At 36.7% G+C, this 14,291-nt stretch overlaps 1 protein-coding gene across 1 annotated transcript; it reads right to left on the reverse strand.

Annotated features, from left to right (window-relative positions):
• Positions 1–247: 247 nt before the first annotated feature.
• LOC111898237 (patellin-6) lies at positions 248–3,023 on the reverse strand. The gene is made up of 4 exons (XM_023894170.3): positions 2,135–3,023; positions 1,317–1,441; positions 931–1,072; positions 248–680 (listed from the first exon to the last, which is right to left on the reverse strand). The coding sequence occupies exons 1-4, from the start codon at positions 2,852–2,854 to the stop codon at positions 417–419; spliced, it is 1,251 nt and encodes a 416-aa protein (XP_023749938.1). The 5' UTR covers positions 2,855–3,023; the 3' UTR covers positions 248–416.
• Positions 3,024–14,291: the final 11,268 nt, after the last annotated feature.

Here is a 14,291-nt window from a genome sequence, read left to right on the forward strand (position 1 = left end):
GTCCCCCGGTATTCATTCTCCAACTCTTTGGTTACCATCGTTGGGACACTTTAGGTTTTGTATTTTACATCGACTCTGACAAACAAGATACATATATATGTCCATGGAACTTAGCCTAAAACAAGTCATTTAATTTGTCTCTAAAAAACTTATTATTGTAAAACTCCCTTCACAAGTCACACCATTTAACCTTTTATCAATGACCTTTATAAGAATGATCCTATCCTTGAAAGTTGAAAACGAAATCTAATATTAATCTACTCTTATTCTAATTAGACAAAATGTAATACAACCGTTTTTATGGTTACAACTTACAACTTACATATCACGTAGACAAACATCATTACTTCATTACAATCTCTCAATCCCACAAAAAAACACCATAACAAAACACCATACAACAACAATGAACAAACTCACATCACAACACCCGATTTCCTAACTAGATACCTATACGATGCCACCTTCCTTTTTCGTGAGACCGAGTTATCAACAGACAAAACCAACTTTCCGGCTTCTTTTGCAGTGTAAGAGTTGTGAACCGCTTCTTCTGTGGGCCCCATCTTCCTAGTTTTCTCAACCGCAATCGAGTAGCTTCCATTTGCAATGGGGACATACTCAGCACTATACTCCAAATCCCACCCTCCAACCACAATATCCCAAGTTATGGTTGCACCCGCCTACACAAGTTGTACCCCATGCATTAACATTTGTACATTAGTGGTTGTTATATGTTTACTTTATGTATTGCACATAGTACAATCTATCAAAGCAAGGAGTAGCTAGTTAATCATTGATTCATTGTTTATTGTATATGTAATATGTCGATGTAGGTCCTTCCTTATCAATTACAACAATGGTACTATACTACAACTATTACCAATCCATTAAGCAAAAAAGGTACAGAAGTAAAGAAGATAGGTAAATTACCTCAATGCCCTCAATTTGAATATTAACTTTTTCTCCACCTTTGACTGTGAACTCAGAAGCTGGTTTGGGTGGACCATTGTTCAAATCACTGGGTCGACTCAGTCCACCATACTGTACTGGAACATCCTCTGGCCTAATGTACCTATAAATATAATATACAAAAAATCAAATTTAGTTTTTAATTTTTATACTGTAAAAGGGTATTTTGGTACAAGCTAACATACATGGAGTACAAAACTTGAATGCAGTTCACCCCACAGGCAAACAAACGTGAACTACCATTGTTTTATAGTGGCTTGTAAATCGTGCAATTTGAGTTGTACATGATGCAGTGAGAGTTGTACATGTCAGAAATGGAATAGTTGAAGTTGAAAAAGAATACTAACTTGTAAAGGGTTTCTGCGACATTTCCTTCCTTAGAAAGCACAAACTTGCTTTTGGTTCTTTGAGTCAAGAATGGACTGAACATGGAGTATAACATGCTGAAGTACCATGGTACATTGATAAAGATCTACACCCATATCAAAAAAGTAGAAATTAATGTTAAATAAAAATTTTGTATTTTACAAAAAACCCACAAAAAATAATTCACAGGTTTGTAATATTTTATCACTTTTTTCCAAATCATTACGTCAACATTGTACAACTCTTTTGATGCACAAGGTTTCAACTTTATCTGTCATGTGCTACACTGAGTTGTACCATAGAATTCAACGATGCACAAGCTTCCAATTTCCATTTAAACGAAAACTGAAAATCCATTGTTATGACTTAGATCGTCTACATCTGCATCAATGAGTTGTACGATAGAATACAACTCATTGATGCAAAAAGTATCAATTTTTCTAAAAATCTAACTTAAATGACTATTACTTCATGGAATGTTCAATTCTATAGCGTACATTAATAATTGAGCAAATAATTTATGCACAAGCTTTCGATTTTCCAAGAATCCGTATGCATCATTGAGTTGTACGATACAACTCACTAAAGCACAAACACAGAAAAAAAACATTTTGGGGGGAAATATTATCAAATTAAGCAATTGAAGCACTTTACGAGCAAACCATTTCTGGGTAATATACGCACAAAGCTTTGCAACTTCCTAGAACTAGTGTTCGTCAAGGTGTTGTAACGTACAACCCATCAATGCACAAACTTAACAAGATAAAAGAAAAATACAAATTATGCGTGATTGATGTACCTTACGAGCAACCATTTCTGGGTAATTATCTTGGAAGAGAGATAGAATGTGATTGGAAGCAACTCTAAGCTCTCTTTTGGGCATGTCTTTAAGATCAGTAACCTGAATAATCGAATTAATCCCACCAGGTCTTAAATGGAGCATCTTGATCCCTCTTTCAAGAACTTGCACTCTCCACCTGAGAAATTTCTTCAATTTATCGTTATCTCCGAATATTTTCTCGTACATTTCTTTATCTTTGAACACGCCATAAGCATTATAACAAACGGGATGACCTTCTCTGTCGTACCCATTCATATACGCCACCAGACCTTCGAGTTCTTTAAACCCTAAATCCTCTTCAACAATGGAGTCGGCTCCGAAATCTTTCCTCCATGAAAGACACTTGAGGAGCATGTTGAGTGAATCTTGAACCCTAAAGTCTCTAGCCCTGAGGAATTTCAGAAGAATGACGTCGGATTTCTCCGTGGTGGCGGTGGGTGGAAGCAATGGGATGCCCCACATGGACGCATTGTCGTCGTCGGAGGTGGTGGTGAGTTTGTCTTTGAGTTCTTGGAGGGCTTTCTTTTCTGAAGGTTTGAGGTTGTGGAGATGGTAAGTGTCTTCTTTGAACGACGGCGTGCGGTGGGGAGTGGTGGCGGAGTCCATTAGTGAGTCCACGAAGGTTTTCTTGGGTTTTTGATCGGGTAAAGAGATGGGTGAGGGAGAAGATGAGTCCATTTTTTTTAACTGTTGTGAAGATTTGGGATTTACCCAGATGAGAGGAAGATTTTGAAGTTTTAAACAGAGAAAAAAGATGCAGAATTTGGGGAAATGAGGGAATTTGTGGGGGCTATTTGGGTAGCGTGACTAAAGGGAAAAAGAAAGAGACAGGTCTATGAATGTGATGGGTGGACTAAAGGGGTTGGAGGGACAGTCTCTATATATTATTGAGATGACATGATTAATGCTTGCGGTGCTTCTTTTTCTCTATTTCCCTGTAAATATTGTCGCTCTAAAAACTAAAAACTTAATTACTGGTTGGTATTATCAAATAAATGATTTGTTGGGGTAGCATCCAAAGTAGTTATCACTAATTTTGATATTATATAGGGAAAATACCTAAATAGTAAAAAAATGTCGATGTTTTCAAAAAATAGACATAAAAATGGGTTTTTTTTTCGGATATAGACATGCATTCCGCGGAGCTCCGCGGAATCCACTGTAGCTCCGCGGAATTGCAAAATCGTAAATAAATCAATGTATAAAAAAAAAACACACTAAAGATCCATTCCGCGGAGCTAACTCCGAGGAATGAACTCATTCCGCGGAGGTAGCTCCGAGGAATAGATCTCTAGTGTTTTTTTTTTCACATCGATTCTTCAGGGTTTATATTCATTTCCCAAATTAATTATTTTTAAGAAAAAATTATCATACTATTATAATTTTTACTTAAAAATAATTAGTTGGGGAATTAATATAAACCCCGAAGAATCGATGTGAAGAAAAGAATATTTATAAAAAAAAAAAAAAAAAAAAAAAAAAAAACCCTCAAGATCCATTCCGCGGAGATGACGTCATTCCGCGGAGGGTCCTCCGCGAAATGTATGTCTATAGCTGGAAAAATCAAATTTTATGACTAAATTTAGAAATTCACCCCCATTTTTTGTCTATTTGTGATATTTTCCCTATTATATAACTAGCATTCTATCAAAAAAATGTCGAGAAGGATAATTTTTTGGGTTTAGTTTCTTCTTCATGATGATGATTCTGATAACGAGTTAGTTTTGCACACAAGGTTGTCTGCGGCACAAAACATGGTACATGAGAGGCGAAAGTCCAAATGTCGAGAAGAAGCGTAGAAAATGGATCACCGGAATCGAGAGACGGCAAATGAACTTTTGGTATGTGATTATTTTGCCCCTGATAGTTTATATGATCCATCGAAATTCGAAGAATGTTTTCTTATTAGTATAAATTTATTCTTACGTATAGCTAGATACTTTGAACGTAATTATGAGTTTTTCCAATTAAGATGAGATGCTAGAGGTAAACGTGGTTTTACTACAATACAAAAATATACAGTCACTCTTAGACAATTGAGATATAGCATAGTCGCAGACGTATCAGATGAGTATTTGAAAAATGTTTGAAAGGACGAGCCGAGACTGTAAATATCTTTTTTGTGGGTATGTTATAGAGCTTTACCGTGACATATATTTGCGATATCCGACTAAAAGTGATGTGGAACATTTATGTGTCGCACATCAAGCTAAACATGGTTTCCCAGGGATGCTTGGTAGCATTGATTGTACACATTGAGAGTGGGCAAATTGTCCCAACGTGTGGTGTGGTCAATTCACGTGAGGTGATCATGAGGTGCCGACTGTTATATTAGAGGCAGTTGTTTCACAGGACCTATAGTTTTGACATGCATTCTTTGGTATGGTAGGGTCAAACAATGACCTTAATGTGCTCCAAGCATCTCCATTATTTAACAATATGTTGCAAGGTAAAGTATCAAATATGTCATACGTTGTATCCAGAGTACGCTACAATTGTCAAGTCATATTCATTTTCGGCTAATGAAAACGAGAATTGTTCAAGTTAGCACAGGAATCTACAAGGAAGGATGTGGAACGAGCGTTTGGAGTCCTCAAACAAAAGTGATACATAATCAAACATCCGGCACAAACATGGGATAGGTCAAAATTGACGAAGGTGTTGATTGCTTGTATTATTTTACATAACATGATAATAGAAGAAGAGTGTAGGATTATTTGTTCATATACCACGAACGATATTCTTAATCTACATGTAGTAATACAAGTTGGCAGCCCGGCATATTTCATAAGGGTTTTGGAAATACAAAACTATGAAAAGCATCACAATCTACATCACGATTTGACCGAGCACATATGGAAAATACAATTCCAAGGCAGGATGACAATGAAGACAACGAGGATGAGGCGGTGACGACGATGCGGATGAGGCTGGTGACGACAACGACGACGAGAAATATTTTTCTATGTTTTTTATGTTTTAAGTTTTTATGTTTTTTAAGTAATGTAATGTTTTATTTTGTATGTTTTATGTTTTTTTAGTAATTTAGATTTTAAATTTCTATGCTTTTAATTAATGAAATCTGGTTTTATTTTTCTATGTTTTTAAAATATTTATGTATGTTTTAAATTATGTTTTTTATTTAATTTAATGTTAAAAAAATGAATATTATGGTGTGGTAAGTATTTCCAATTTCTAGTGAGTTAGTGGTGGAATTGATATGACGTTGAGTTGGAGCGCTCTTCCAATGGCTTGGGTTCCAATGACTTGGGTGTGACCACTCTTCATAATCTCATGAGCATACTTTCATGGCCATTGTAAAAGGCATACTCTTAGGGATGGAATTGTTGGAGTCTCTCTCTCTCTCTCTCTCTCTCTCTCTCTCTCTCTCTCTCTCTCTCTCTCTCTCTCTCTCTCTCTCTCTCTCTCTCTCTCTCTCTCTCTCTCTCTCTCTCTCTCTCTCTCTCTCTCTCTCTCTCTCTCTCGTTGGCTAAGAGTTTGCCATAAAAACCACACATTAATATTATCTTGACGTGTCAATTGAAATTGCAAAAGAAATATCATCGATAGAGGTCTAAACGACGATTAATGAAAATAGTCAATTCCAACAATTTTTTGTTCGATATAAACGTACTAAAAATTAAAAATAATAACAATAATAATAATAGTTAAAAAAAAACTTACATCAACCTACGAAATATGTTAGTTGATTATTTATACAAAGTTTATTTCAATACATAAATATATATTAGTTTTTTATGTATAATATTTTTATAAAATGTGTGCTAATATAAGTTTAAAAGTGTGTTATACATATAACATTGTCTATTTAATAATTTTTTTAAAAAAATTAATAATTAATTTAAATATATATAAATAGTTCATTTTGATATAATTTTGTTATAATATAATTTATAATATTATTGTAATTAAAAAGAATTATAATTTTATGATAATATAATTTATAATATTATTGTAATTAAAAAGAATTGAATATATATTTATTAAAAACTAAATAGTAGAACGGTGAATTTCACAATCTATGTAAGTTATAAAAATATAATATAGTACGGGGGTGGCAATCTCAACTCGAAACCGTTAAAACAACCCGAACCCAACCCAATAAATAAAAGGTTAGGTTGAGATTTTAAACTCATTTAATTAAATGGGTCAACTCGTCTAACCCGTTTATAAAAAATTAAATGAGTTTGGTTAACGTTGAAATTTCTAACTCTTTTACAACCCGCCAACTCATTTAATATTTTTAAATACTTTGTAATTTCTATTTTTTTAGTATTATTATTTAGTTAATCATTTATATTGTGATTTTTTTATTTATCAAAACCCATGGGTAACCGGAATTCAAGTTGGTAAAAGGGATAATGGAATTGCATAGAATTTAAAAATTAAACATTTATAATATTTTATGATTGTAAACATTTATTTGTGTTTGTGTTTATAGACCTATAAAGTTATTGTTGTATAATTTTCAAACCTAAACAAGTATTATAGCTTTTAAATTGTATGTATTTTTTTATTTGATGGATTATTTGATTTTAATGGGTTTTTTTATGAAAATCTAAACGGGTCAATCCAGGTTTAACGTGTTTGGTAAATAAGTTGAGTTGGAAAAAACAATAAACAGGTCAACCCGATTTCAAACCATTTACTAAAAACGTTTTGTTTGGTTGGGAATTCTCAACCCGTTACTTAAACAGATTGGGTTGGTTAAACATATTTAATTAAACACGTCAACCTATTTATGACCCAACCCAACCCATTGTCACCTCTAATACTAGAAATATATTTTTGAGGTAAAAAATAAAGTATTGTCGGAGATGAAATAATAACATTCATCTAATTAGTTTCAAGTCATAAAACCATAGTTTGCAAATCAAAAGTCAGTATATCCAAAAATCAAAGTATTAAACATAATCTGCAGAAATCTAAAAAAAAATCATCAACGATGAGCATGTGCAGTCAAGCTAGAGACTTTCCCCAATCATATGAAATACCTGAAAACATTAATCCATAATTATAAGCACAAATCTTAGTAAGTTCCCCCCAAAAAAATCATAAACATCACAGTAATAACTATATATGCAAGTAATAAGCCTCTTTAGCTCAAGGCCACTTCCAATCCCATTATCATTCCAACCGGGTATTCTTTGACTTACGATCTGCCCTGATCTTTTCATCAAATGTTAACGCATCGCTCTAGGAATTCGATAAAGATAACATAATTGTTATCTTTAGGACGTCCTACTTATCAGTCGTTGTTTGGCCTAGTGCCAGACCCAGGCCTCGCCCACGTGGTCTCCGCTAGGACCTTGGTGCTTCAGGCTCTCGCGCCCAGGTCTAACTCCATATGATAATCTTCGTTCTATAATAAGACAAAACGCAATTGGTCACTTCCGAGGGCGACAAGTGAAACGCTCATAGCGATGTCATCTGTCTCCTCTTCACTAATAGCAGATAACCACTAGTGGTGCACAATCCACCAATAGGACTCCTCCACGTCCTATTGGTCAAGATGGGACAAAGGTTACTATTGTGATCATGCTCAGAAAAAGTGACATGTATAAAAGAGATCTTTCTCCTCCAGGGGAAGGGATCACTTTCTTCTGACCAAAGCTAATATCCATATTCTCACACATACAGTCATGCTAACTAGACAGCTGGAGTTTCGTCCCAGGACCACCTCTCGAACGTGGTTATGGGTTCGATTCCTACTAATGGCGTCAAATGTTGTGAAATGTGCTAGGTGCTTAATGGCATCTCATGATGGTTCTAACTGGGTTGAGCCTTGTAATCACAGCAATGAAGAAGGAACATCAGTCGATGTCCAAGAGGTAGCTCAGGGATGAAGCTCTGACGTCTAGTTAGTATGAGTGTATGTGTGGGAATATGGAGATTGGGTTTTGTTCAGAAGAAAGTGATCCCTTCCCCTGAAGGAGAAGGATCTCCTTTAAACTTTTCTCTTTCAGAGCATGATCCCAACAGTATCCTTTATGCCGTTAGGGCAGATAGGACGTGGAGGATTCCCATTTGTGGATCATGCGTCACTAGTGGTCATCTGCTATTTTTGCAAATGAGACATAGGACATCGCTCTGAGCGTTACACTTATTACCCTAGGAAGTGACCAACTATGTTTTGCTTATTATAGATCGGAGATTATTGTCTGGAATTGGACCTCGGCGCAAGAGCGCCAAGCACCAAGGTCCTAATGTGAGACCACGAGGGTGAGGACATGGATCTCGAACTAGTTCGGTTAGCGACCATTAACTAGGTCGTCCTAAAGATAACAGTTGTGTTATCTTTAATGTATTCCTAGAGGGATATGTTAACATTAACCAACCGAGCACTGTTTGACTCACAACTTACCCCACGATCTTGTCAGCAGCCTACGAATACACATAACATACGAGCCAACAGGTAAACAAGAAATATGCCTCAATCCATAACCATAATCAAGACCCTACATGTCTAACTAAGCATACTAAAATATCATAGTAATACACATGCATCCAACACAGAGAGTATCAAATCATGACATAAGTAATATAGTGAGAAGACTTAGATGAATCAGAATTGGCAACACGAACCACCGTGAAATAAATTAGAGGTTCATACTTAACCTATATATCAATTCCTAGAAAGTTTGAAAAAAAAAGTCAAATCAGTAAAAAAAAGTCAACGGCTGACTGTCAACTACCTAAGTCAACAATCAACATTCACCAACCACCTCATCATGACCAGCTCCTTTGATCGTGCCATGATAACTAAATGACAATGCAGTCGTGTCTAGACCCATGTAACTCCCGCTATGACTTGCGTATCACTACGCCGCAGTTAACGGCTAAAATAACTTAATAAAATAAGATCTTAATCCTTAAACTAGTGGTTCAAAATCCATAGAACCCCTTTAAAAGAGGTCTTAAATGGATAAAGTTTCCAACTTTATCCATAAGAAGGCCTCATGCACGAAATTCTAATTCTTATGTCAAAAAATAACCAAAAATGCAACCAACTCCATGTATAACATTAAAGAGAGCCAAGGTCTCAACGTTGAAACCATAATGGGTTCAAAATATCCCAAGAAAAGACTTTTGAACCCAGAGTTAGCAAAACTCCATCAAACATCCACCAAAGGGATCAACATAACCATATAAACTCAGATTTACAAAGTATGAAGCAAAAAACTTAGAACTCGGAGACTTACAGAGGTCCAAATACTTCTCGGAATATCGATTCTCGAAGAGAAAATCACCAAGAGAAATGAACACCGCCAAAAGCTTCTTATTGGATCCAATAACCACTTTTCAAGCTCAAAACAACAGTACAAAGGGGCTAGGTTTGTCTGTAACATTCAGTTTTAAGGTACATGCTTTTGAGGTTTTCTTTAGCATTTAGATGAAGTCATGACGTGAGCAATGCCTCTCACGTCGTAAACCAAGGTTGACTTGTTGACCCGCATTCCTTAAGTCTCACGACGTGAGCCCTTGTTGCTCACAATGCGAGAGCGGTCTGGTGACCAAAACCCTAACTTTTTTGGTATTTAATGGAATAATAGGGATAGGGTTGTCCAACCTCAGCCTTATTCACACTCTAAGCCTCCAGAAACCCAAGTATCAATCATCCTTCAGGTCCTTAGTCATTTTTGGTGCATTTTCTGGCTTGAAGAAGGAGATAAGAAGAGGAAAGAAGTGCTCTAATGGTTGAGTGGGAAAAGTAGCATCATCATCATCAACATCTCTTCTTGTTGTTGGAGCTTTGTAAGTAACAAAGGTTCAAACGTTATTGCATATTATGGATAAATCTAGGGTTTTGTCCATACTTCTTCATGTTAAGCATGCTTGAGTAAAGTAAATCCATAAAGCTAGCAACTTTATGGATTTTAAGGGTTCCTTGATCATTATATTGTCTAGATGTGGAAGTTGGTGAGGTATCAGAGTCATGCATGAGAGTTTGATGCATATTTTCCACTTTTTGACCTAGAATTTATTTGGTCTTGCATGGTGCAAGCATGAACATCAAGCAAACATTTTTATGGACCTTAGGGCTCCCCTTTAGCTTCTGGATGAGATAGATTCAATAGCTTAATGGAATAAGGACTTCAAACCTTGACTTTTGGTTTCAGACTGAAGGCACGACATGAGATATAAGGTCTAATGACGTGACATAGATTAAGCCCATTAATCGTTGAGTTCATGGAACTCAAGACGTGACTCTGTGATTCCTACGTCTTCAGGTCAGTCTAGTGTGAAGTCCATGACTGGGTTATCTGAGTCGGGAGCAAGTTGTTGGGATCAGACCTGGTCGACCCTCACGATGTGACCATGGATTGGTCACGATGTGAGAACCGGTATTAGTTGTAACGTCTGTGTTTCCGGGTTTGCCATTTTTAGCAATGTAATAGTCTAGGTTAACCTTTGTAACCCGTTTTGAAATAATAAGAATGTATTATTTGAGTATTATGTGTTTTGTGCTTAATTGCTTAATTATGTGGTCTGATTAATTAAGAATAAAAATAAGCGTCAAAATTTAAGTGTAAAATGAACTTAATATCTTTGGTTAATGTTGTAGTAGTTGGAACGAGGTTTACAAATATATATAGAACCCCCAAATCTGACTTCGTATGAGGAAGTTATGATTTATCAAAGTTTCGACTTAGCGGTATGCAGCCTGAAATACTCGATTTGAGATCGAGCGGTTTTTAGCCGAAGCATTCTAAACGAGGATCGAAGGTCTCGTTTTTGGTATCGAAGCGATAAAAGTTAGGCGAGAACGGACGTCAAACGAAGAAGTTATGAATTTATAACGAAGTTTTTCTGTCGCGGCCTATTAAAAATAAATAATAAAAATAAAGTCGAAATTAGCCGACGGAGTCTAAACGAAAGTTGTAGAGCGTAGTCTCACCTTCGCGTGGATATAAAGAACGTCGAAAACGGAGTTCGTATGAAGAAGATATGAATTTCCGAATTTTGATAAATAAATTGTATTTATTTTTAATTGAAAAATCGGAAGCCTTATCCGAAGAGTAGTCATCAATCTGATCCGAGGTACGCGCCGCGTACTCGTGTACGCCCTGCGTACTCCGAAGGTGTCGACATCGCAGCAAGTGGCTTCGGATACGTAAGCAGTGACGTTTTTCGGACCTGTACGCCCCGCGTACGTGTGAGGCTCAGCCTCTATAAAAGGAATATGAAGGCAGCCGAGTCTTTTGCCAATTTCTTCTCTTCTCTCTCCCGTTTTGCATCGTTTTGCGTGCCAGAAATACCCCGAAGCCCCGGTATTATTCTCGAGCCCCGAGGCAAGTCCCGAGATCCCGAAGATCCCGAGAAGTGCGGTTCCCGAGTCGAAGCTCTGCCTGCGAGAAGTTCGATTTTTGTGAAGATCTTCCAGATCTGCTGAGGATTACTACTTCTGCAAGTCGTAGTGCTGTCCGATCGTCTTCTGATCAAGTGAGTGTATACTACCTTTCATAAACACGATAATAATACAAGTGCGGTTTGAGTGTATTAAGTAAATTGTGGTTTATATGTGTGAGGGTGTAGTTACTTTCTTCTAACGAGTAACTATGAAGTATTTTATACGATATACTTGTTATGTGTATATTTTGTGATTGTATGCGTGAATGGATATTCACTTTATTCTATCTCATAGATTTGAATTGTTTTCTATGAAATATGTGTTATGTGGTATGCCTCATCTGTTATGTGGAATATATATTGAATGAAAATGATATACAGGTTTCAAACTATGTATGAAAGTATATATTTTATCTACTAATATGTTGGGTAGAACATGGGTAGATAGTTGGTGTGTAATAAACAGATGAGAGGCCTCGATGTTGTTGTTGTTGTTGATCTAGTTATTCAGCGGAGTATGGATAACGACCACGGACTCTTTCTAGACAGTCCAGTGGAACGCTAGCAGGTTCATAACCTGTAGGTGTTGTGAACGATGTGTTCATCGGTGTACTCTATCCCCCTCATGGTTGCCTTTAGGATATCTATTGTTGAGGAAACCCCTTAGCAGTGATGTCCGTCCCGATGAAAATCCTAGATTAGGTCCCTTGAGATAGATGTTATTTTAGGGACGTAAAGTGAGGATAACGGGAATGGGTAATCGGGATAGTGATTGGTTGGTGAAATTAAATATAACTTATTTATTGTGGGTTGAAAACCCTATATGCTCACCAGGCTCCCAAGCCTGACCCACTCAGTTTTATTTGTATTACAGGTAGTGGCGCGAGGGCATAAGATGGTTGAATCATCAAGTTGTTTTGTTTACAAGTCTGTATATGTATATATTTGTTGAATGACTTGTAATGTTATCGTTTATGCTTTATGGTCTGTATCGGAACATGACATCCCGAGTTTTGATTATATAATGAAAATGCATCTCTTGATGAAATGCTTTGATAAATATTATTTTATCATGTTTTGTTTTGGGAACAAATTCCGCAACTCTTTCAAAATCAAAAGGATTTACTCTGAAATTATTTAAAAGCATAAATGAAAATCGATCTTTTCTGGCCGCGATTTTGGGGATGTCACAGTTGGTATCAGAGCATTAGTTTAAGCGAACTAGGAATTTGTAGGATTTGTAGACTTAAACTTAGTATGCTAAGTGGAGATTATGAGATGTGTGTCTGATAAATTTTAGACACGAGCACTAGTTTATTTTAGGAAAGTTGCCTAAAATGCTTTTATGTGCTAAATGTTATATGTTGCCATATATGATATTGTTTGTTCGGATCTACGGTTTGTTGCCAACCGGATCTGAAGGTTTATGTGTTTAGGATTCTAAGCGTATGTATACGATATTCGAACTAGCATGTAATCGTTTGGAGTAATAAGGTGAAATTATTCGGTGTGTAGATCAAAAATGGTGAGAACAAGGAGTGGCGTTGGAAACGCGGATGAAAACAGGAATCAACCGCCAGTGATTGAGCAAATACCTGTTGTAGCAGCAGCACCAGAACCAATAACAATGGCTGCGGTGCAAGCCATGATTCGGGCTATGCTAGCCGAACAAAGGGAGGAGATGCGACAGATGTTGCATGATAATAGGGATGAACCTATCATACCTATTGAGGAACCCGAATTGATCCCCGAGCAATCGGAGGAAGGGAACAATAGTCGCATCATGAGTCAAGTTGGGACTCAAGGAGAACGAAGGAACGATCCGGAAAGGAGAAACAACAAGGATGGGTAAATGTACAAGAACTTCTTGGGCGCCAAGCCGCCAAGTCTTTCTGGAAGCCCAAAGCCTGTTGAGATAATGGATTGGATCTCCGAAATGGAGATGGTATTTAAAAGTTGCGACTGTAGCAACAAACAGAAGATCGTCTTTGCGGTTAGACAACTGAAGACTGGAGTCTTGAGTTGGTGCAAGTTGTTGGCAGATACTATGTGTGACATCCCCAAAATCTCGGCCAGAAAAGACCGATTTTCATTTATGCTTTTAAATATTTTCAGAGTAAATCCTTTTGATTTGAAAGAGTTGCGGAATTTGTTCCCAAAAACAAAACATGATAAAACATTGTTTACCGAAGCATTTCATAAAAGAAATGTATTTTCCTTATAATCAAAACTCGGGGTGTCATGTTCCGATACAGACCAATAAGCATAAACGAATACATTACAAGTCATATAACAAATATAAACATATGCAGACTTGTAAACAAAACAACTTGATGGTTCATCCATCTCATGCCCTTCCGCCACTACCTGTAATACAATTTAAAACTGAGTGGGTCAGGCTTGGGAGCCTGGTGAGCATATAGGGTTTTCAACCCACAATAAATATCATATTTAATTTTCACCAACCAACAATAACCCAATTACCCATTCCCGTTATTCTCACTTTAATGTCCCTAAAACAACTAACATAAGGGACCTAGTCTAAGAATATTTCATCGGGGCGACAACACATGCTTCGGGGGTACCTCAGCAATATAAGTCAAATAAGGCAACCATGAGGGGGATGGAGTACAGCGAATGAACACCCAAGTTCATTAACACCTACAGGTGGCGAACCTGCTAATGTTTCCACAAGACTGTCTAGAATAGCCAGTGGTCGTCATCTAAACTCCGCTAGATGACT

Source organism: Lactuca sativa, chromosome 9 (genome assembly GCF_002870075.4).
Source record: "Lactuca sativa cultivar Salinas chromosome 9, Lsat_Salinas_v11, whole genome shotgun sequence".
In the NCBI taxonomy this organism is placed as follows: Eukaryota; Viridiplantae; Streptophyta; class Magnoliopsida; order Asterales; family Asteraceae; genus Lactuca; species Lactuca sativa.